The 25,675-nt window shown below is 37.7% G+C and overlaps 2 protein-coding genes across 4 annotated transcripts in view; one reads left to right on the top strand and one right to left on the bottom strand.

The window, feature by feature from the left end:
- LOC137634600 (syntaxin-7-like) overlaps positions 1 to 1,178 on the top strand; it is a 56,628-nt gene extending 55,450 nt beyond the window's left edge. The window contains exon 8 of the mRNA XM_068367053.1: positions 919 to 1,178. Coding sequence (XP_068223154.1) covers positions 919 to 1,017 — 99 coding nt within the window. The 3' untranslated portion in view covers positions 1,018 to 1,178. The remainder of the gene's footprint in view (positions 1 to 918) is intronic.
- Positions 465 to 25,675, bottom strand: LOC137634601 (uncharacterized). 3 transcript variants are annotated; one of them, XM_068367054.1, is made up of 8 exons: positions 25,519 to 25,675; positions 14,602 to 14,768; positions 12,795 to 12,971; positions 12,191 to 12,259; positions 10,433 to 10,535; positions 10,184 to 10,291; positions 7,338 to 7,488; positions 465 to 709 (listed from the first exon to the last, which is right to left on the bottom strand). In XM_068367054.1, the coding sequence occupies exons 1-7, from the start codon at positions 25,570 to 25,572 to the stop codon at positions 7,345 to 7,347; spliced, it is 822 nt and encodes a 273-aa protein (XP_068223155.1). In that variant the 5' UTR covers positions 25,573 to 25,675; the 3' UTR covers positions 465 to 709; positions 7,338 to 7,344. The 3 variants fall into 3 exon arrangements, with proteins under 3 accessions (XP_068223155.1, XP_068223156.1, XP_068223157.1); XM_068367055.1 differs by having other exon boundaries at positions 14,602 to 14,765; positions 25,519 to 25,669; XM_068367056.1 differs by lacking the exon at positions 25,519 to 25,675 and adding an exon at positions 21,767 to 21,859.

Genomic DNA, 25,675 nt, shown 5'->3' with positions numbered 1-25,675 from the left:
ACCTGGCAGCTACTGGCTGACAACTCCTGTAAACCTAGTGGCAACTGCTGCAGGTGGGGTCTGGATCCTAAAGGCGCTGTTAAAGTCTTGGCAACCGAATCTGCTTGATTTGGCTTCCAATTACCAGGCTACTGCTCCCAACTTCTGAAGGTTAAACTGTACCTACAGTTTTTACTGAGCATTATAGCTCATGAAGACTATGCTGCTACTAGGATCTTGGCTTCTGAAGATTAGTCTGTTACAGACTCTGCTGGGCCCAGGGTCCTGAAGACCATGACTTCATTAATTTGACAGGCGAAGGTGATTTTCTCATAACTCTGTATATATTAACCCATAGATTAGTGCGTTGATAGTATGCATATGTATGGAAAAATCCCATTTCTTCCACCTGTCGTTCGTGAGTAAAATTTAGTTATTTGATATATGGTATGGAGAAGTTTGTGATATATTCAGAAAAAAAAGACTTATGATTTATGAAATTATTTTAATTAAATTTCATTAAAACCAAATTCAACTAGCACATAAATTTGCTAACAAAACCTGATATGTATAATTTCTTGGCTAGATGCACAAGATTGAGTTAGGAGAAAAATTTAGGTTGTATCATTGGTGATTCTCTTCCCATTGACAAATCTTGGATACAATTAGCAGTTGGGGATACATCTGCTGTCTGATCAGGCCTATTGACATCAGCTACAGATATATAAATCTGAAAGAAAAGTACTGATATTAGTAATGAGAATTTTTAAATTAAAAAAAAATATAATGTATAGGAAAAAATGTTTACCATTAAATCAATAAAGGTTAACTAATTATTGTAAATACATTTGTTTTAATCCAAGTTGAATACTAAAAAATTATTTTATATATTAGATAATCATATTAAAACTTAATACAATATATATATTTTTTTTCCAGAACAAGAGTCGTCGAAGATTATGCTTATGTATTGGACTTTTGGTATTAGTGTTGATAATTATTGGTATAATTTTGGCAGTCAAATTTACTTCAAATTGAATTTAGACTTTGTGGGAAACTGCTCAATATAGTTAATTACCTCATTCCTCAAGATTTTTTATGTAATTAATAAGAAATATAGTATTTATAGTTGTACAGTATATATAGGTATTAGTTCAAATTGCATATTGTTTTTAAAAAATAAATATTATATAAAAACTTATGATCTTTTTAACCTTTAATAATACTGTCTTCAAACAAACTGTTTACACCTGTCTTCATGGGTAAATTATTATTATAAAAGTTAGAAATGCAGGATAATATAAGCCCAAGGGTTTCCAAGGAAAAATGGCCCAATAAGGAGATAAAAAATGTCTTGGTAACAACAATGTTAAAATGGTATTTTCATTATAAAATAAATTTTTTAACATTCTTACCCGGTAGTTATATATATAGCTGATTAACACCTTTAGTGGAGGGTTAGAGACAGCCAATGTAGTAGGAATCAAAACAAGCTTAAGGGTTCGTACCTGATAAGGAAGCTGACTTCAATGATTCTCTGCCTCATTATGTCCACTATCCTTATGAGATCCAGCGATCCTCCCAGAGGGCTGAAGATCTCTTAGCTGTCAAACCGGTGTATATACCTCTTTGTGACAGAACCTCCTCCAATACCCAGTTCCGGGCGCTCTCCGCTCTCAAGGAACAAAATTGACCATCTGACTAAAATCAGTGATTGTGGAAGGTGTAGCAGGAAGTCAGCAATCTGAGCTACAGAGGTACTGGATGAGGAAACAGTTGACTCTACACCATTCTCTAAAAACTTCCCACTTGGATTGATAAACCCTGATGGTTGACGTCCTTGCTCTTGCAATAGCTTTTAGCTGCCTCCTTCGATAAACCTTTAGCTCTTGTGAGTTTTTCGATAGTCTGAAGGCAGTCAGTTGAAGACTTTGGAGATACTGATGGTACCTTTCCAAGTGGGGTTGTTTGAGTAAATCTACTCTTAATGGAAGACTTCTTGGAGTGTCTACCATCCATTCCAGTACCTCTGCGAACCATTCCCTTGAGGGCCAAAAGGGGGCCACTAGGGTCATTCTGGTCCCTTCGTGTGATACAAACTTTTGTACCACTTTGTATAGGATCTTGAATGGTGGAAAAGGGTACGTGTCTAGATTGGTCCAATCCAACAGAAAAGCATCTATGTAAGCTGCTTCTAGATCTGGTACTGGAGAGCACTACGCCTCTAGCCTCTTTGTTTTTGAGGACGCGAAAAGGTTTATGCATGGTCGGCCCCAGAGTCGCCACAGACTCTTGCATACTTATTGATGGAGTGCCACTCTGTGGACAGAATCTGGCCTCTTCTGCTGAGGCTGTCTGCCATTATGTTCTTCTCTCCTTGAATGAACCTTGTCATCAGGACCACATTCCTTTCCTTTGCCCATAAAAGGAGATTCTTCGCAGTTTCGTAAAGGGATATCGAGCGAGTTCCTCCTTGCTTGGCAATGTAAGCCAATGCTGTGGTGTTGTCGGCATTGACCTGCACCACTTTGTTTAGAACCGACCCTTCGAAACTTCTGAGGGCTAACAGGACTGCCAACAATTCTTTCTGGTTGATATGGAAGTTTTTCCGAGTCTGACCACAACCACAAAATTTCAAACTTGCCCTGTGTTGCTCCCCACCCCGAGTCCAAGGCGTCGGAACATAACACAAGGTCTGGGCTCTTTTGTTCTAAGTGGTAACCTTCTTGGAACTTGTCTGGCTCGTTCCACCACCGAAGGCAGCTTTTGATGGATTCCGTAATTGGAACGCTCATTGTCTCTAGGTCCTTCTCCTTGTACCAATGGTGATTGAGGTGGAATTGGAGAGGACGAAGGTTCAGCCTTCCTAGAGGGACAAACTGTTCCAACGAGGAGAGGGTTCCTACTAGACTCATCCACTTCCTCGCCGAACAAGTCCTTTTCCTTAGAAAAGGTCAGAGTTTCAAACTGGCTTGTTCCGTCCTTAATGGAAACTCTTAAAACTTTTGGAGAATAACACAACCTTAAGAGCTAAGAAATCAGAAGTCTATATAAAACAAAGTAAAAATACCATCTGGAAGATGACGAAAAAAACTTAACCTCACCTTTCCTATGGTGAGGGTGAACGTCCTGTGAAATGTCAACAGATAAGTTCGAGGGGATGTCTGCTTGTGTGTTAAAGCCTCTCGTTTCCTTTTGCCGGTCGACATTCCTTCTCCCATGGGTTGGGGAGCTTGGAAGAGGTCTAAGACTAGAAGAACAACCGACCCGAGCAGGCGCACCCTCCTCAGCACTAAATAACTTCACTGCACTTCTAGCACTTTCACCCCTTAACTGCTTTACATCGGACATAAGCTGCGTCCTGTCTGCCGCAAGCAATTCAACCTTAGCGCCCAGCGCTTGAATCACCACCAACATGTCTTTAAGCGTAGGATCATTAGCAGTTACAGTAGCGGGATCAGAATCTACCACTACAGGGGGAAGGATTAGGTTTAGTGACATGGGAAGAGGAAAGGCCTTTTTTAGAACGAGAAAAACTTCGTCTCAATCTATCTCTTTCAAGTTTACGCCTATAGCGATCAAACTCAAGCCATTCATTCTCTGACAAAAGAACACATCACACCGATCGCCCAAATCTCATTCTTTACCTCTGCATTTAATGCAGAGCGAATGGGGATCAAGAGAGGCCTTAGCCATTCGGGTCTTACACCCACTCACACACATCCTAAAAGTTATAGGGGGGATGGCCATTATGAAAATTTTAGGAGAGAAATCAACAAGCAAGGGTAAAAAATTCTAAATCCAAACGTAATCCAAGAATATCCAAAAGCAAAATCAAACAAGCGTGAGTCAAAACCAAAGTGTTGTACATCACAAAAGTAAATCAGCAAAATATCAGCAATCTGTCGAGCAGAATATCAACGATGTCGCCACTAGCGATGGCAGGGAAGATACGAGGAATCCTGGAATGGTTCCTAGGTACCTCGCCAGGGCGCAGGGATGGTACTGTACACCTGGCTATCCAATCGGCGAGAGTTTTGAATTTTCTGCCGTGACGTCTTGGACGTAAGCTATATACTGTATATAACTACCGGGTAAGTCTTATGTTTAAAATTAGAGGTCATATAAACTATGGGGGAAAACTTCTGTTAGCCGATTCTACATACAAACGTGAAGATTGAACTTCTGAAGTTCAACCTATTCAACTACCAGATCAGCCTTACAATGGAGAAGGCTAGAATGATACAGAATTAACTACACACTGTACTTATTATGTACAGAAAGGCACAGTCTGTGTAGATACAAATGCAAAAATGGTGGTCAAAATTATTAAAAACTGAACAAAGGTGCCAGAAATTAATATCATCAGTAAGTACATTTTTGTCCAACAAACTAACATTAGAATTAGCAGCCGAGGACTAGACAGGAGAACAATACTCGAAACATAGCAGAATGATTGATCATAAAAAATCTGAAAATACTCGCCAGTAAGCCAATGTTTTGTACAATTAAAAAATTGACCCAATGTTTCTCAAAAATAAATTTACACCCAGGTATTAAAACTAAAATTTTATGGTAAAAAAACTGAAAATCAATGTAAAGATCTGGATGTTGAGGGGCCATTGTCCTCAGCCCACTTACAATTATACTTTTGTTAGAGTTGAACTTCATGCTCTGCAATTTACACCATGTACAGGGAATAATTTTAGCTAGATTTCTATTAAGGGATTTGGCAACCCAGAACTACACTAGAAGATGGAATAGATGCATAGTAGTATTAGCTGCATAAGCAAGAAGCTTGTTTTCTATGCTAAACGAAATGTTTAAAGTACGAAAGTAAATGGGCCAAGACTACTACCCTGAGGAACACCAGATATCACATTCCTATTCTCACTATGGTGACCATCAACAACTCTGCAATATATTACTTAAAAATTCAATAATGATGCTAAGAAAAGACCCTCCTACTTCCAACTCTTATGTTTGAAAACAAGGGTCTCATGATTAACACAAAGTCAGCTCTAAAATCAAAGCCAATCATATGAACATCCTGACCACAATCTCCGTAAAGCAATTGAAATCGTAAAAAGGACAGCACATGCTCCAAGGTCTTCTCAAAACCTAAATTGCAAACTTTGGGAAATGTTACCATCAGCATATCTACAATAGATAATATGGGTGTTATGGAAATTGGGCAGTAATCAAATGGACTAGAGAACCACAAACACATCTTTGCCAATTCTCCAAGTACAAAAAGAAACTTAAAAGTTTTAACACAAAAGTAGACATGCTTGCTTAAAAACTTTTAGGACCCAAATCTCATGACATCCACATTCGTTGCAGGATTTACGAGATACTTTGCACTCTGTTCTAATATACAAGTCATTCCCCTTGCCTTAGAATGACATCTCGTTTCAGAATTATTGGCATCTTAAAACTTGGAACAAGATAAAATGAGAGCCTCATTTGAGAAACCCAACGTTCTGAGTATAAAAAATGTTGTAATGTCTTGAGGCAACTAAAAGGTCTCTAATATTGTCATGCAGTCCACAAATATTGGTATACTGTACATTAAATGACGCTGGTTAAGCGTAATGCACACTGGTCCTAGATTTCGCTCAATATCTCCAGAGAGAATAAGAATTATAAACAATAAAACAGACCATAATTAAAAACAAATAATGATCAAAGCATTACGCACACTGACATATACAGTATAACGTAACTCATAACCTATACAAATTTGTTCAACATAGTGGAGGAGCTGGCCAGTACACCACGCAAGGATAACCACGCTCCAGGGTACCCACTTCTACTGAAAATGAATACCCGAGAGGACGATAAAGAAACAGTTAAGACAAAAGGCAAACTCTTGATAGACCACCAGGCATCCATGGCCCTTCTATTAAGCCTGCTCAACACTCCATTTAAAAAAAAAAAGGGAGTAGATACTGTATATAACAAAGGAAACTTGTGGAAGGAATCAGGCTTAGCTACCTAAGTGGTAATTGCCAATATATTAAAAAATTGAAGTCTACAGCTGTGTGGGGAGTAATACTAAGTATGACTACTTTGCTCTTGGATCCAATCATTGAACCTATTGATCAGGATCCAGGAACAATTGAACGAGGCATTTTGATCCATTGAACTGGAATACAGTGCTATGTAGCGATGGTTCTATGCTAGTCCTCTTACTATACATGAGGACTGATGAATCTTAATAAAAAAAAAAAAATCCCATTAAGAGGGTAATGGACTTATAAAACATAGTACAGGTAGCAGATTTACTAGGCCCCATGTTAACTAAAAGAGGAGGAGAATTGGCTAATAGTCATCCATATAAGGTTCTGTGACCACTATGGCGTACATTGAAAAACAGATTAATGAACAATATTTCTCATTGAGGAGAAAGTTTTGAGAAATCCTTAAGGCAAAATCTGCAGAACATTATCACTGTACTAGCACTGGATAACATGACTGGAGCTAAATTGGTGTAGCTGCATTCTAACTAGCGTAGAAAGACGAAAGAATGTAACCAACGTAGAAAATGGAAAATTTAACTAAAACTTCCTGCAAAGGTAGAGAATAAGAGTAGCAATTGTCAGAAATGCAATTTTATGATAAAGAAAATCTTTTGAGGCAGTACAGTACTGTATTGCAAAAGAACAGCACTGCAAACTTGCAAGGGTAGAATGCAAGAGTCAACTGAAAGTACTCCTCTCGACAGAAATCACAGGAGGGGAAGCCCTATTACAGCCAGAGGCTTAGAGGTTGAAAGATATACTGTATTGTACAGTATGTTTAAGAATTTTAACGTAAAACACTTTGAGGATCTCTCCTGTACAAACAAGAACTTGTGGTTCCAATTGTGATACTGTACATCAGTTTGTATGGTGGGATAGACCCTGCTGACTACAAAACTGGTAAAATTTTTAGTCAATAATAAGGAGACAAAGTAATCTTTCTGGCAAAGGTGAAATGATCAGTGTTAGACTTAAAAATTTCCACTTGTTGCCTTCCAGAAAAAACTTAGCAATATCAAGTGATAAGATATAAATTAATTTCACAGTAATAAAAAAGAATTCTAAAGCAATGGGAATTCAATGTTTGCTTACATTAATCCCTAGGATAGAGTCTGATCTTCTACATGTAATATTAGGAAGTTAAACACATTATCCTAACAAAAAAGATTGTGGTGGCAAGTGAAGTATTAAGGCAATATAAATTAAAGATAAGGTTACAAACATATTGTGCTGCATTTTAAATTTGATGTCAAATGATATTCTTTAATTTCAAACCTTTTCATTCATTTGAAGTTTTGAAACCTAACTTGTAGCATTGTTGCAAGTCAGTGTTACCTGAAAACTATTGAAGAATGAGGCCTCCATAAATAGTGGCAAACATCAGCTTGACATCATGATTGTCCTCAGCAGATTCAGATTCATGTGAAGAGTCCATTTGTTTTAAGTCCATTACATTAATGGAGTATGAAGTTGAATGATGATAAACCTTGAAAGAAAATCACATTAAAGTTAGATGGTCTTTAATATTGAAATTTAAATACATATTCAAATGCATATTAAAATTATGTAAAACTGCTTTGGACATAATCGGTATTAGTACAGTACATACAATTTATGTTATTTTGTTACAATAGTGACTCGCTAGTTTGGATTAATATCTTCCCAAGGGTAAATTAAATCATATAAACTTTAAATTAGTCTGATGCTAAATAATCATCCATAATTAGCCTCACAACTCTGTACCATAATTATTAAGACCCTAGATAATCGTAAGTTTCAAATTACCCTAACTACGTAATTACCATACACTTTTTTTCTACCGTCAAGTGATATCACTGAAGCTCAGCTAAATAACACAGCTAAATAACAGATTTTACAGCACACCTATGTCCTTGACAAGTATGCATCAATGAGTAACCTTTCAGGAGGTAAAGCCGCCTTAGGTGAATAGTGTAGTCAGTGCACCTCTTTATATCCATGGTAAACATTACAAGGATTTTTTCATCATCTCTTTAACCCCAGCTGCACCCTGACAACTTTACTTCCATTACCATTTCCTTTCTTCTATCTTGTTGTCGAATCCTTCAACATTTCTACTTCAATAGAAAACTGCATTTTCTTTTCTATTGCCCTCTAGGAGGTGGATAGTCTCTCTAAACCAAGTGCCAAGGCAACGCCAATTGGGCATAGCATATTGATTAACATATCCATGAACACTCAATTAAACTTTTGAAATATTTCAACAAACCTCAAAGGCTGTGCCTTTACCTCCTGAGCAGTAGTCCTAATTTATCTACAGTATTTTAAGAAGGCAGTCACCTGTGACTAGGTAGATACTGTACTTTGGTATAGTACTCTTCACTGGCTTTGCTACAGCACATTATGCTTTTTAAAGTGTTGAACTAATGCCACTTCTGTGTAATTCTTTTATGGAGGTTCAGAGTAAAGCCTGATCCTCTCAGCTTCAGAGTATAACACTTCAATTTTTTTTTTCAATTTCCAACTAGGTAGATTCTAGGTTTGATGGATAGGAACTAATCTTAAGATTTATTGCTGCTGAAGGTCTATTATTAGTTAACCTTTTAGCCTTCCATTGTCTTTCCTTGCATACACACTTGAGCAGCAATGTTCTTGTCACATAACATCACCATCCCTGAACTTCACAGACAATGCCCATAATTTCACAAGCAAAAAAAATTTTTTTTTTCTTTTTTTGTAAATGAATGTATTAAACTGCTCCCTTTTAATATAGTACTGCATTTCCTTTCCTAACCTTAACATTTATTTTCCTTTTAGTTCCTAGTAAATAACTTTAAAATATTTAAGATGAAGATGAGGAAACTACAGTAAACTATAAGAAAAGGGCCCTCCTTTCACATTATCTACGATGAGGTTCTATAAAAACATCTTTGCGAAAGAGCAGGGAAGACCTAATTTCAGGGGCTCAAGCACTGCTTCCATAAAAGCCTACAAAAACATCTTTGCGAAAGAGCAGGGAAGACCTAATTTCAGGGGCTCAAGCACTGCTTCCATAAAAGCCTACTTTTTCCTAATAGTGTAAACTGATGCACAAGGACATCTACATTTATCTCGTAGATTGTCCCTGTGGTCATCTCGTCTAAATCTATGCTACTTAAGTGGTGAAGAGGGAGGGAGAAGTTTTGCACCAAGATTGCTTTAGTGTTTATTAGTTTCTAGTTTCCTCTTATCTTTCATCAATTGGTGACTTCTCTCATAAAAGAGCAGTTGCAGGAAACCTCCATTAAATAAACGGACATTTTTTTTATTTTTTCCTTCTCATTACGCGTGATAGTGAATTGGAATGAAGTATCCATGGTTTAACCTCTGCTCTATCAACCCCAGGGTTGGTTCATGTGATCTTGAGACTGTATTCATCATCAGGCTTATTTTATTCTTGGGTTTTGAAAGCCCCTTGTCCAAAGTTTCTTCTGTACACTAGTGTGACCATTTGTTGAAGTACTGTCCTCAGCTGGTATTGTCTGTATACCCATACTTGCAACTACTTTGTCAGTAGTCCTTTTTATATATATCATTCACTGAATAAGATCTCCATCACGAGCCGTGCCATGAATGGTTAGGTGTATAGCCATTATTTGATCTAGATCCAGACATGAAGTGCAGTACTTTAATCCTAGGTCATTGTAACTTCACATTTACATATTAAAAAATTACACAACGGGAAGAAAATTTAATATTCATCCAATTATATGAAAAATAAGATCCTTATCGAGAAAAATTAGCAGATCAAAACTGAATGACTGTATCATAATTCACATTATTGTGATAGGTACACAACTTGGTCACTAAAGCATATTACAATTATCCACTTTTTAAGATGGCTTTTTAAGTGTTACAAGAGATTTAAGTGGATTAAAAAAATAGAGAAAAGGTACACTCTTCACATATTAATGTTATAAAAAATGCATAGCCGAAGCTCCTCCTGTAGCTCGAGGAATATTTTTCCTCCAAGACTTTTTGAAAGGGTGGCTGTAGGCTAGTTATACCAGATACTATTAGTTGTCAGGTCTAGCTTGTCAGTATATCAAAACTTTCATAGACTGCTTTTGTTGCTTCCATGTTCTCAACAGTGTATTTTTCTATATAAAAGTTAATTTGGTTTAAATTCAATATTTAATAATAGCTTCTTTACCCCATCTTACCTTAGAACACCAGTGATGTTTAGCAGGCAAAGGCATTGGAGTTTCCAAGCTAAGGTCACCAACCCAGAAAGAAACAAATGTGCAGTCATCGGCAACCTGAAAATTGACCTGCAAGAAATTGATAGTGATATTAATATGCAAGATGAGAAGTAAATTTAACTTGCACAACTTATACATCGCAGAAAGTAAGTTCCAAGTCATGAATAAAAAAAAAGTAAAGAAAAAGAATAAGGTTTATACTGTACTTACTCTGAAATCCTCGTTTGGCTTTATGGCAGGAAAATCGCCCTCTTCTAAGACGAACCTTTCTACATTTTCTCCCTCTTCATTAAGATTGCTGAAGACTATGCGCCTGAAATGATTTTATTACATTGTGCAGGTGTTTATGCAAAACCTCTAGAAAGGTTTAATTGACTAACATTTATGCAAACAGTCCTGCAAGCTTTGCAACTTTCACAGTACTTCAGTTGCATGGTCCTATAAGAAGACTAGTCTAAAATGAGGTCATAAGAAAATAGTTTGAAATAGGTTGTTGGCATGCGATTTAAGAACTTTTTTTTTATCCTTGCTATTGAAACTAAAGACCATGCTCATAGTTATATAACACCAGCATTCTTGAAAAAAAAAAAAACTGGGAATTTGTTATAGAATTAGCCATATGCCAATAAAGGCATGATTAAAAAAAAAAAAAAAAAAAAAAGTGTATTTTATATTTTAGCCCTGATAATTTAATTTTAGCACTACTGTGACTAGTTTAGAAAGACCGATTTTAGTTTAAAAATGTCTTTTATTCGAACAAAAAACATATTGGGAGTTTAAAATAAACCTATGAGATATAAAATTTATGGAAGAAAAATTTTCCTACTAGGAGGTTGGAATATTAATACCATGTCACTTTCTGCTAAACAAAAAGATAAGGTCTACTGAACAGCATTAACAAAGGCAAGCTAGACGTAGGCCTATATGTTTTGCATTGAGATGTAGCCTACAATCATACACCAACAAATACCGGTAGTTGAACAAGTTTAAGAGGTTAATATATTGTATAAGTTGGTGAACTGGAAAAGTTGGTGAACTTGAATTTATTCAAGAAAATTGCATATGAACTTCTTTTCATTGAAGATAGATTGCCACATTAGAATCATCTGTTAGCCAGAGATAAACACCATTTCGGAATCTACCTCCATATTTCATGTTGCTAGCAATGACAACTTTGAATTTTTTCCTTGAAAATAGGAACCTTACAGGGGACAAACTGAAAATTTGCCATTTAATTACTATTTACTAATTAAATTATTTCATCAAGCCATCAACAATATCTCGCAGATAGCAAAGGAATATCCCTAAAGCTGTAGAACTATTACACATTTAGAAAAAAACAAAATATTTTGAAGAGATCCATGCCCTTAAGGATGCTCCTCCTTAGGCCCAAATTCGAAAAGGGGGTTAAAGATAACATCACTTTGCCCGTAGATGCACCCTCTTTTTTAACCTTCTGCTTTACCCCCATTCCTTTAAATTTCTTCAATTTCCTGTCGAGCTTCTAACTTACTGTTACTTCAAAATTATGATAATTGAGGTATTTTAGCCCAATAACACCTTGGCTATGAATAACCACCTATGTCATGTGTCCCAATTATACAAAACAATAAAACTACAGTATAGCCAGATCATTTTTCCACTCCCTTCAAGGTAACTAGTCAGTCATTAAATTAACGCCAGAATATAGACACCGGTCTCATCTTTCAGGCTGTGTGATTTCTTAAGCTACTACACTAATAAAAGTAGTTTACTATGCCTCTGATCTACTGTACAGCATGAGCCTTCATTAAGACTCTAGAAGCTATTCTTGTAGGGTGGTTATTAATTCTATCTGAGCAAAATTAAGATATATACTGCAATGGAACATAAGCGAACACCGTTTCATATCATGGTGCAATCACTTTGTTCTAGAGTAACTAGAACAAAGTGTAAAAACTGTGTTGCAAATATACAGTAGTACTCTACCTGTCGTCATAATTAATCCGTAGGAGGAAAATCTTTGTAGATTCATCACGTAGTAGTTCAATCTGAAAACTGAAAATATTCATTATAAAGAAATATACAAAAGCTTTACATGATAAGATACTGATACTCTGATATGCAACTTTCAAGATGGAGGCAACAGCTATGCAAACGAGCACTGACCGCGGTATTTAGAAAAAAAAATGTAAAGAAAAAATGCAAGTTTCAATTACAACAATTGCCTTGTTATGAAAAGAATTATTTATTCTTTCACATGAATGTTTAAAAATGCGATTTAAAACTTGTTTCGTTTCTTTACTGTGTTCCATATAAAAAAAAAACAAAGTGGTTTTGAATTTTTGAGGTAAGCTAGTCTCGACTTTCCGAATAAGAGCAATCCAAAATGGCCTTGGGTAAAAGCTAAAACTTTTATTCTAGGTTCTAACTTGACAGTGTATCGTAACCAATGATGGAAATTCTTCAAGCAATTATTGCTATGCGTTCGAATATCCAGTTTCTATGAACAAGGCTGGCAAGTTATAAAATAAGACTGCTAAATATTTCCTGATGGCTAATAAAGAAATTCTCAAGGGAAAGCAATACTCACTCGCTCTCCTCCTGAAGCTGAAGAGTCATCTCCATGTGGAAAAACGGATACTCCAAACTGAACGATCGATGGTAAGGAAGAGAACGGACCAAATCTTCATTTACGAGTACCGTGTGTCTCTTCTTTTGGCTTTCCACTTCAGAGGAGTAAAGACTCCAGATCATAGGAAGGGCTAGCCTGAATACAGGTTATAGATATTTGGTCAGTTTTAGATGAGGGACTGTACTTCTTAGATTGTGTTGGATTAATGAAGCTTTAGGAATATTTTGTTGACATGATCAAGAGAAAATTGAATTGGGAAAATTATAATTGCCCGATTATCAAATATAGTAAACACACAGACTAGGCTACATAGATCAGACCAGTGTATTCTTGAACTAAAACAAAGGTCTAGATCAGTGGTTCCCAACCTGGGGGAAATTTGAAGCTTCCAGGGGAGAAATAATTACACTACCTACTAACTAAAACATGCGAAAAATGTCCTCATAGTTCGTGGGGCAATTTGTTGTTAGCCATTCAACTGCGATATGATCATATCAGTTCTCACAGACATGAAAGTCACATGATATTCAAGGGGAGAATTGGAGTGCCATGCCCATTTCTGAGGCAGGCGAGTGGGCATGAGGGCTGGGCGGGGCATGAAGGGGGAAATCTGGATGGTTGAAATGGGTGCAGGGGGGAAATGACAGAAAAAAGGTTGGGAACCACTGGTCTAGATAATTAGCTAGGCTCTGCAGACTAATTTTACGTAAATGTGATAACGAAATGAGCAAAGACTGAAAATGCAAAGGCAGAGGTAATCGCTAGATGTACAAATTCTTTTTACACTAACTATATAATCTATATTGCAACCGAGTGTTTTCCCTCGGTTGCACCTTGGCGCCGAGTGACCTCTCTTGTCTCGGCGCCGAACAACATTAATTTTCTTAATGTCTGTAAGTAATCTAAAAGGAAAAGGAAAATATAAAAATTATGTTGCTCTAAGATTTGTTATACTTGTAGGGAAACTGCAACACACACAGACAATTTTATAGCCTTGAAGGAACTGAAGAAATATAAAAACTCGAAAGGTATATTTTTTTTTTTCCGAATGGAGAAACAGACATCACAGCTCAAATAGCGGGGGGGGGGGGGGGGAGATGCATAACAAGTTAACGAGTTCCTACTACCGGAAGTTTGAAAACCATATTATTGGAAGAATAATTACAGAGCTTAAAAATTATGTTCTGAGCGATTTGCATCAAGTTCAGCTATTCGAAACAATGGGAATTTCCCTCCAGTCCGTTACACATTTTAATAAATTCCTTTTCTCTTTATAATCAGAATAAGAGATCGGTATGAGAAAATGGAAGTCAAGTAACATGGGCCTAATTATAAAGAATCAGGAGAGAACAAGCCGAAGTAAAAAATGTCTTTACAACTAACAACTTTTCGAACACTGAACACGAATTTTCAGAAGAAAAGACTGTCCTACTGGAGTGCCTCCATTATTGAGCAGAGACTAGAGTCAGTAACGTTAACACATTTTAACATTAAGTTTCCAACCAGTTCCAATTTGCATTGGAAATAAGAAAGGTAGAAATTCATAAGAGAATTTCAAACTCTGGCTACTAGGCTACATAGATTCCCTCTTAAACTATTCAATCCGCTTGAGATTTTCAAATGATAAGGGAATTTTATTCGCAGGTTGTTCAATAAGGGTTTTGATAAAATCTAAAAACCAAAAGGGCAAACACAAACACAAAAATAAAAATTAGAAAAAATTATGTTGATAAAACAAAAAACAAAACTTGAGGCACAGACTTACTTGCTTATCAGCATAAGTTCGTTCAGGTTTTCTTGATCGGCATTGGCCAGTTTCTTCATGACATTGTAATTCTGGAACCACTGGTCCCTCTTCGAGCTAAGGGCTCCGAAGTTGCTTTTCAAGCTGTCGACGATTTCACCTATGGAATCTGGTCTTCCGTCTGCCTGCTGGGGAAAGAGGAAAGTGTATTAAATAACCGTGGTTTTGCGTTTGCCTACCAATGCACGATGGAAGTTTCCTATTGAAAAAGTTGAAAAAACTAGCTATTTTGTAGACCAAGGTTGTCCAAAATTAAGAATTTAAAATTAGTTATTTATTATAAAACATTGTTTACAACTTGTTCGCATTACTGTATTGTGGAACTTGTCAAAAAGGCACAGCCCTGCCAAAGGTGGGGAGGGGGTCCACTGCCCTGCCAAAGGTGGGGAAGGGGTCCAAAGCCCTGTCAAAGGGGGGGGGGGGGCTCCACTGCTATTCTAAAAGGGGGGGGGGGCCCTGCCCTGCCAAAAGTAGGGGGACCTCCACTGCACTGCCAAAGGTGGGGGGGGGGGGGCTCCACCACCCTGCCAAAGGTGGGGGGGGGGCCTCCGCTGCCCTGCCAAAGGTGGGGGGGGGGGGGCCTCCGCTGCCCTGCCAAAGGTGGGGGGGGGGAACTCCGCTGCCCTGCCACGGATGGGGGGGGGAGCTCCACTGCCCTGCCACGGATGGGGGGGGGGCCTCCACTGCCCTGCCACGGAGGGGGGGGGGCTCCACTGCCCTGCCACGGGGGGGGGGGGCTCCACTGCCCTGCCACGGGGGGGGGGGGGGCTCCACTGCTCTGCCAAAGGTGGGGGAGGCTCCACTGCTCTGCCAAAGGTGGGGGAGGCTCCACTGCTCTGCCAAAGGTGGGGGAGGCTCCACTGCTCTGCCAAAGGTGGGGGAGGCTCCACTGCTCTGCCAAAGGTGGGGGAGGCTCCACTGTTTTACCTAAAGGGGGGGGGGGTCCACTGTCATGCCAAAGATTGGGGGGGGGGCATGGCCCTGCCAAAGGTGGGGGTCCCACAGCCCTGCCAAAGGTGGGGCAGGCTCCACTGTCCTGTCAACGGTGGGGCAGGCTCCACCGTCTTACCTAAAAGGGGGGGGGGGGCTCCACTGTCATGCCAAAGGTGGGGGGCCATAGCCCTGCCAAAGGTTGGGGGTCCCATGGCTCTGCTAAACGTGGGGGGGGGGGTCCCTCGGCCCTTCCAAAGGGGAGGGGGTCCCTCGGCCCTGCTAAAGGTGGGGGGGGTCCCTCGGCCCTGCCAAAGGGGGGGGGGGGTCCCTCGGCCCTGCCAAAGGGGAGGGGGTCCCTCGGCCCTGCCAAAGGGGAGGGGGTCCCTCGGCCCTGCCAAAGGGGAGGGGGTCCCTCGGCCCTGCCAAAGGGGAGGGGGTCCCTCGGCCCTGCCAAAGGGGAGGGGGCTACCAAAGGGGAGGGGGTCCCTCGGCCCTACCAAAGGCGAGGGGGTCCCTCGGCCCTACCAAAGGGGAGGGGGTCCCTCGGCCCTACCAAAGGGGAGGGGGTCCCCAGTGCTCTACCAAAGGTGGGGCCCCAGTGCTCTCCTAAAGGTGGGGGGGGGCAGTGCCCTGCCAAAGGTGGGGGGTCCAGTGCTTTGCCAAAGGTGGGGGGGGGGGACTTGATAAAAAGCCCAGTCAATTGCCTTTGTGAAGGATCGATATTTTAGGTTTTCCTTGTAGTTCTTTTTAGCCAAATCCTTCAGAGAGCGCGCAAGAGAAAGGGGTAGTTAGTGTAACTATTGCTTGTAGAGAGAAAGACTGTATAATTGAAGGGTTGTGTAATTTTTTATATTTAGATAGTCGAGGACGATAGCCAAGTCTTGAGCGATTATTTTTTTCTTCTTTGAATGCATGAGACCATTTTTTAAAATGGTAGGCATTTATTAACTCATTAGTAGTGTTATTAATTTACCAAACCGTACTCTCCCTTTTCCTTAGTTTCGTTTTCCCTTCCGGTTGAAGCAATCTACTATTCTCTTTTCCCTCTCTAGTGTATGCGGATCTTGGCATTGGATTAGGGACCAATACTGAATTGGATGTGAATTGGGGATACTGATTTATGATGAATACTTTCGCAATATAACGAGTTACCGGCTTGGATGGTCCTGGGAGGAGAAAGTTGATGCGGATGATGACGACACAGCCCCCCACGTAAAGTTAAGTGTGTTTGATGATTGAGTGCCCAGTTAACTTGACTGAAGTCTCCGTCACCGAACTGTGGCCAAGAACGTCCAGTCTAGTGTGGACGACGGTGTCCGCCTACATAGATACGTACGTTCATACATACCTACATACTATTATAACCTTTTACTTTTCTGAATGCTAAAACTAGTTTTAATCAGTAGGCCAAGTTGTGATTTTATTAGTGTTTTAAAGTTTGCTCAATGTTAAGAAATATAATAGTTTTAAATACCTTCCTGTGCTAAAGTCCAGTTATAAGAATAGGACGGTAGAAAGTTTATATTGTAGAGACTGTCAGTAGGATTCAAGAGTGTGGGGCTTGTTTATAGCTCCAGTCACGTCTTGATAAAGCAAAGGCCATTGTTTAAACCTGGATGAAACCAAGACCATTTTCTAGATGAATCCAAAGAGTAAAAATGATTTTATATAAAAGCTGCTCAGAATAAAAAATTATCTTAATTCAAGAAAATAAGAAGAGAACAAGGAAATATGCAAACGCATATCAATTAACAATGGATTGAAACATAGGTAATAATAGAAGTTTTTAGAACAGGTAAGCAGGGCATTACCTTCAGCTGTTGAAGTGTGTCAAAGTAATATCTTACAAAAACCAAAATTGTGTGGCTTTTAAGGTCACGGCTGCCGGTCGTGAACCAATGCCCCCATATGGTTCAGGACATTTACCTCTTAACTTAAAAATGGCAGATACAAAAAGTAACTTAAAAATGGCAGATACAAAAAGTAACTTAAAAATGGCAGATACAAAAATTAACTTAAAAATGGCAGATACAAAAATTAACTTAAAAATGGCAGATACAAAAATTAACTTAAAAATGGCAGATACAAAAAGTAACTTAAAAATGGCAGATACAAAAAGTAACTTAAAAATGGCAGATACAAAAAGTAACTTAAAAATGGCAGATACAAAAACGAAGTATTCCATTTTATAATCATTACTACAGTACTAAAATGCAGTGAAAAACACCAGATAGAGGAAGGCAACTGGTTTTGAATGGATTCTTCCACTGGTGCCACATCTCCACAGACCATCGGTCCACTATCCAGCACCCCCCCCTTTTTCTCACTATCTCTCTCTTACTCCTCTCCTCTGATTTATTACTAATTATCTTCGCTTATCCCTTCAAACACTTGCTCGTTATTATATTCACATTAAAGTTTTATGCGACAGGAGCAAAGGCATAATTAAGCAAGGGAAGCTTACTAACAACTAACTTTATTCCAGAGACACCATTGGTATTTATAGGCCCCAAAGGAGTCGTATAATGGTGCCAATTTTAAGTTTACAATCAATAGATTTTGTTGATAAGGTTGATATTGGAATAGAAATAGAAAACAGACCAACAGAATAAGAGCTTAAAATTTCCTTTTACACTGAACGACATAATGTGAATTCCATTCCTCCTTCTCTTTATTATAAAAAGGATTACGAGAACACTTTCTTCAGCGTAAAACACTGCAAAGGAAAAGACAAAATATTACGCATACCATTAAATTGTATAAAACTTTAAATCTCTCCTTTTCCTTCCTTCCATTTACTTTTATTATTTTTCGATTTAATTTTCTTTGTTTTTTTTTTAACTTCATTTCATCCTAGGATTTTTTTTTTGCCCCCACCACTCATCATGTAAACCATTTGTTCACCTCGAAGGAGCAAGAAAGCTCTCAACCCTGACACTGTCCTCTAACTAGATCGCCCCTTCCCCGGCCTTCCCTCTACACTACCATACACCTCCCCTTAATGATAATTGTTGAACACTTTATTATTAAAATATTCGTCCATTTTTACATTTACTGAAATATAAGCATTGGTGATTATTACGAACTTCAACAAATAAAGTGCGAGAGATTTTATAAGAATGCGGGAGAATCTAGTGCTAATGCGGAATGCTGGAGGAATTTTCTTCAAAATGTTGAGACTCCCACAATATGCCGGAGTGTTGATAAGTCTGATATTACCAGCAATCCACATACATGGCACTAATTACTTGCCTTAACGTAATTTCTTAATTATCTATCACCACAAATTTTAATCTCATCAATCGAATTGACCACACTCTTGGAATTCATAAAATGAATCTTTGAAGTCATAAATTAAGTGTACTACCTAAAAGAAATTAAATTAAGCTACGAAAGTTCCCAGTTATTGGTCGGTGAATACCGTTGCCTCGTCGACGATAGTTCAGCAGGTTTTAAGAACCGGAAAAAAACAATTTTAGGGAGGTGATCGGGACAAGATGGGTTTGTCGACTGTCTCAACTTTATCTTGACCATTGTTTTACTTAACATTACCGGTGCTTTCCAAAAGGATGGAACAATATGAATCTCAATATTTAGAAGACTTTGCTAATACAAAACAGACGACGAGTCAATATTAAGTTCTGGTAGTTCGATAGCTGGCTGAAATTATCTAATAATTCAAGAGAAAAATAGAAATTACTGACGGTTCGAAAATCTCTAGATTAAGCTTTAAACTAAGTCAAGAAAGGGTCTCTTCGATTCGAGATTTATCACACTGGCTCTTTGAGTAACATACGCCAAGGATTATCAGCACAAACCTCCATCCTCATTCACTAACGAAATGTAGAAAGAGGATATTTACGATACCTGCAAAATTTTATAGGAAGTATTTGGTATTTTTGAAAAATTTCCCATATAAAGAAAAATTTCATTTAAATTTAGGGATTCCGAAAACTATAAACATTACAAATAAATAAATTTCAATGGAGAAGATATGAATTTTTTTTGGCAAATTCAGGCCTCAATTTGAAACTTTATCCTCCTAAACGCTAGTTAGTTTGTTCAAATTGCACGGCTTATGCATCCAGGCTGGGGCTCTTGGAACAAGGCACTAGGCCCAAAGTGCACCAGTGTGTGCTCTTCGCACCAGGAGCATAGCTGCAGTTGTCAAATTATTCTTATAAGAGGAACCTTACTCTTTTCAAGGCAATCAACATGTTCTAAACGCATTAGACAAAACAGAAGATAGTAATACTACTGTATTATTTTGCAAGAAGTCTTTGATCTGAACAAGTCAGTGTTGCTCAGCAAAGTACTGTACTTTATCAAAAATATATTAACTCAGATTTGATTGACGATGATGATATTCTAAGCTGAGAAATCAAGAAAAGTTGCTTAATTAAGTACATATGGGTTTCGTCCAAGGCGAATCAAAATTTCTTGCATGCCTGTAGGTATATTACTAATTGTTCTGCAATGGGAACGATTATAAATTACTCCTGGATCTCAACAAACTACGTGAACAGATTATTGATTAGACTACGATTGTAAATTCAGAGAACGGAGAAGTGTTGATGAACGAAGAAGAACGGAAAAGTACCCATTTAAAAGCTCAAGGTAAGAGACGACTGGTGAAATCTAACCAAGTTCCCTTTGCGACAATAGGCGTAGGAGGAGATGATGACATTATTGTAATTAACTGTTGCATAATGTGAAAATTTATTTTTTACTTATTTACTTCAGCATATACACCATACTTGTGATACCAGAAGTTATTTGCACTGGCTCTAATCTTATTGTACCTTATCCTCTTAAGTTCTGTTAATACTTTATCCTCAATGAAATATTCTTTCCTCAGTCAGGAATCCAAATTAAAAAACGTACAATACAATAATATCCAAATATAGTATTTCCAAGTTCTTTGTGCCGGTTATTATACAATCGAGCGTCTTCGCGCTGGTGTTTTTTTTCAAATATCTGCCTTACTGGTCCACCACATTCGGTTAGCCCCCTATTTGATTACACTTGAATGTGACGTATGACCCATCTAAAAATATGCCCTGTAGTGGTTATGCTTTGTAGATCTAGACACTAATTCCAAAATGACTTTCGTTCCAGATAGGTTTAAAAGCAAACTTGGCTCTATTAAGCACAAATAAACTACAAATCAAACAGCTACAGATGGTTTCAAATTATTGGAACTAGGATATATGTAAATTGTAGGTTCTAGAGATTTCAAATATGCTGCCCAAGACCATACAATTAGCTCCAATTAGACAGCCGAAAGTCTGAAGATGTTATGAATTTCAAGAAATTTGTTTTCAAAGTGCTGCGATAATCTAGATTTAGCAATGGAATAATATGCGGTGGGAAGGGCCGAATGCCTTGGAATGTATATGATGAAAAATTACAAAAGGTCCAATAGAGAGTAGGATTCCCCTACATAGGACCTGAAAAGCAGCTTTTAAAGTTAAGAGTATAAAAGAAGCATTTACACTTAATTATTAAGCAATTAGGTGGATCATTTTGGTTACAAATATGTTTAATTCAGATTTCGTTTTACAACAACACTTTAGCATATCAGCAAGTACTGCATTTTCCGAAATACTTTCAAAAGAACATCTGTCAAGTCCCAAATTTTACAACATTCACGAACCGATCCTCGGGTACGAAGATTGTTCATATATTAATACTCTAAAGTTTCTTACTCAAATACCACTACAAATGAGCCTCTTATCCACTTGTGCGGTTTTGTAGGTCTTTTTTTTTTAAGCTTCCGTCTTAGATTCATCCTTTCTGTTTAACCAATCTCAATTATTAGCCATAATAAATTCAAAGAGAAAAAACTTAAGGTTGAAATAATTATACAATAATTTCACGAGCGTACAATGAATAACAAGGCTGCCAAAATACTTATATAAAAATAAGGTATTCCTTTACAAAAACTCCAGTGTACAAATTTATCATAATTACCATTACCTAAAATTTCCAAAAGCTCTTTAATTAAGCAGCTTTTGTCATTGTCAAATACTAAAAAATAAAATGGTCCAAGTGACCCCACTTCAAAGAATGAAAAACACAAGTTGTAACGAGAGCCAGAAGGTTGTATATTTACTTGTTAATTTGAGAATAAAAACAATCTGGCGATGCAATAAACAACCAATAAATAAGCTAATTAACAATGTTATAATACCTGTTAATGCTAAATCTTACATCTGCTGGTCAACCGATGTCCTATGAATCTGATGTTAATTAGCTGAAGAATCAATGAACTCAAATACATTTTGGTATACGCCACTTTCAAGTTCGCACGGAGTTCAATCTTGTTATGTTGCAAGTGATTTCAACACAAGACCGGATGGAATAGTGAAGCAACCTTCTCTTGGAGCGTCTGTTCTTCACTGACTAATACGCAGTCAGGTCTTTCACACTTCGCTTTCCTTCGTCGAAAGTGTTGTTAAGTTAGAACTACCAGTAAACATCACTTGCATTGATGGTTAGAAAATCGTATTTCGTTACGAGACTGATGCTTAGGGCGTTCTGTATTACGAAATATGAAAACATTAACTTGTATGCAGTATAAGAATATAACCCACTATTTATAATCTATATAAGGTAACTCCCCCACGCCCTTTGCCATCATATGCAATGACAAGTTTATTCCCTGTAATTTAATCAATAAGAAAAACGTAAATCCAAGGAATGAAATTAGTTATTTCGTGAATTTGTCTTTGAGAATCAACTTGGAAAAGAACGGTACAACAGATATGTACAACATAATGTTATAGGTAATGGAACAAAAATACTTTTTACGTTATTTAGAATATATTCCACTCTTTTAGTAGCAATTCGCGAACAAATATAACATCATCCTTTGCACTATACCTAAATTAAAATTGCAACTTGCTAAATTGTCTTCAGAATAGTGTCATATTTCGCATACAAATACTCACACACAAACACACTTGCAACTGTCTCAATTATTTAAGAAATTATTTAATTAGTGGTTCAAAAGTTCAAACTTGCAGAAAATGTTTCTATGTTGAACACGCTAACACAAGTCTTTTTATAGTTTATATATGAAATATCTGTTATGACGTTGTTACTGTTTTTGAAATATTTCATTTTAATTGTTCATTATTTCTCATATCGTTTATTTATTTCCTTATTTCCTTTCCTCACTGGGCTATTTTTCCCTCTTGGAGCCCTTGGGCTTATAGCATTTTGCTTTCCCAACTAGGGTTGTAGCTCAGCTGATAACAATAATAATAATAATAATAATAATAAAAATAATAATGATAATAATAATAATACCACAAGAATGATTTTCGTTGCCACATCATGGTAAGCAAATACAATTTTAAGTAACATGCTTCACTAGAATTAAATGAAAATACAGTAGATACATCTCGTAAAGTCTGAATATCTACTATTTTGGATATGTAATAGGTGACCACCGTGACTCTATACCATAATGGTAAGATAACACCATTCAAGTAACAAAGACAATACCCGTCCATCGAATTGATCTATGAAGGTTTTGTATGCACTAGTGCAGGGTGGTGGTGGTGGCCTGGTGGTAGCGTCCTTGCCTGGTGATTGCCAGACTGGGGTAAGAGTCCCGCTCAAACTCGTTAGTTCATTTGGTAGCTACAACCTCACCGTCCTTGTGAGCTAAGGATGGGGGGGGGGAGCCTATAGGTCTATTTTCTTAGTCATCAGCAGCCATTCGCTGGCACTCCTTGGTCCTAGCATGGGTGGAGAGGGGGCTTGGGCGCTGATCATATGTAATATGGTCAGTCTCTAGGGCATTGTCCTGCTTGATAGGACAATGTCACTGTCCCTTGCCTCTGCTATTCATGACTGGCCTTTAAATCTTGAACTCGTAACTATCTTAGGTATAGAACGATTATCGATACTGATCAGAACAAAGGAGCGCGATTTCTTGATTAAAAAATATGGCGATAAAACCACCCTATCTGAAGACAAATGTTCCATAGTATTTTGTCAAATAAAGCAAAAAACCAATAGTGTTTGGCATTTCGTTATCAAGACCCTGTGTAAAATTTTAATATCTAATATTCTTGCAGGTTTTCCAAACTATCTTAAAACAAGATCATTAGCTACTCTGGTGAGCTATAGAACAGTCGTTCTATCCTAGCAAACCAAGGTCCTTTAAATATACTCCGAGTATATTTAAAGGACCTTGCTAGCAATCTGTTTGTATTATGTTCCTCTATATACAATAATCATGTCACACATTCTTCGAAGACTTAAAGCTAGGGAACTGATCAGTTTATAGGCCTCTGGGACTATACTGGGACTATATACTAATCAATTTTCCAGGCGGAATCACATTTTCCTATATTGGTGGTAGAGTAGCTTTCATAACGGCAAAAAATCTTATTTCAACTTTTATATTTAGAAAATCTGTCTGTATCCATTTAATAAGACTGACTTCGTGCCCCCAACTCCCCTTATCTTATCAATGCAATCAACAATCCTTGATAGTGGATAAGTCACATGACCATTATCATCTAATCGTCTTGAAAATAGAGTTCTTTATCACGTGGTACTTGGCGCTTGAATAATGTTAATAGTCTCCGAGTTGGGACCTTTAACCTATCACGTAAATCAAAAGCTTCTACCTTTCATGTTAGTCATTTAATATAACAACAGTATTCTTAAATGGTCCCATGTACAGATGGACACAGGAATTCATGGCCCTCCTAGCTCTGAGGAAGTGTACCTTAGCACACCTTTCCTACGCGGTGAGTTCTTGGGTTTAGTCCCACCCACCACTTCTGCCATCTCTACAATATCTGTTTGGTTATTTACCGCGCAGCTAGGGTGTGCCAGGGTGCACTCCCCAAGAGCGAGGTGTGCCAGAAATCCCTATGTCCAACTGTACTAGTGTACTCCCTTGTTAACGTCATTACACCAGCTGAAGTATTATTATTATTATTATTATTATTATTATTATAAGCCAAGTTACAACCCTAGTTGGAAAAGCAAGCTGCTCTAAACCTAAGGGCTCCAACAGGGAAAATATCCCAGTGAGGAAAGGAAATAAGGAAATAAATAAACGATATCAGAAGTAATAAAAAAAATGAAAAATAAAAACATTAAGAACATTAAAACAGATAATTACTATATAGACTAAAAAGGCTTATGTCAGCCTGTTCAACATAAATACATTTGCTGCAAGTTTGAACTTTTGAAGTTCTACTGATTCAACTACCCGATTAGGGTATTAGTAGTAGTTATGGTATAACTCTAAAATATACCTCTTTAAACCTTTGTAGTAGTATTGCAGTAATAAGCTTTCATTGAGTCTCGCTCCATAACAAATTTAGGCAAACGCTCATGGGCATACCGCACTCCGCTGTCAGTCATATCCATAGGTCGTTGCTAATTTAAATCATTCAATAAAAGTACCAACATTAATTGGTACATTAAAAACTCTAGCTCCTGTACTTTCTGGTCCCTAATACCAGAATGTCAATAATTTAATAAAACATCACAACGAGTGACAGTCTTTCCATAGTTCGAAGGATGTGACTTGGCTTAACTAAAAAGAAGAGGGAAAACAGTTAATTTGAATATACTTTACTTCCCCATCGTGAAAATTAATATATAAAAATTAATGAAAAACATTGTTCCCCATTTTGCCACAAACATGGGTCTTAAATTTCATATGGGCACGATTCCTACAAAAATAATTGTATATACTGTGTATATGTACAGAAGATGAAAATAATGTTATTCACACTTAACTATGGAAGCTAAATGCAGGATAATAAATAATAAATGAGATGTAACCCCTATTTCTTCTGTAGAATTCGCGTCTAATTCCTTTATCTGAAAAAAAAAAAAAAAAAAAAAAACAATGTGATAAATGTAGTACGATTGTTAAGCAACTTTGTGTGATGATTAACCACTTACCTTTAATACACATAGAAGGCTGACAAGAGCAAAGGCGAATATATTTCGTCTCATGTTTCTGTCAGCCAGAGATCAACACTGGTAAAATGATAATCAACTGTGTGATGATGACGTCTTGCACCGACTACTCATTCGCGGTAATGAGGAAGGATAGGCT

This window comes from Palaemon carinicauda, chromosome 45, assembly GCF_036898095.1.
Source record: "Palaemon carinicauda isolate YSFRI2023 chromosome 45, ASM3689809v2, whole genome shotgun sequence".
Taxonomy (NCBI): Eukaryota; Metazoa; Arthropoda; class Malacostraca; order Decapoda; family Palaemonidae; genus Palaemon; species Palaemon carinicauda.
This window is presented reverse-complemented; position numbering and strand designations above follow the sequence as displayed.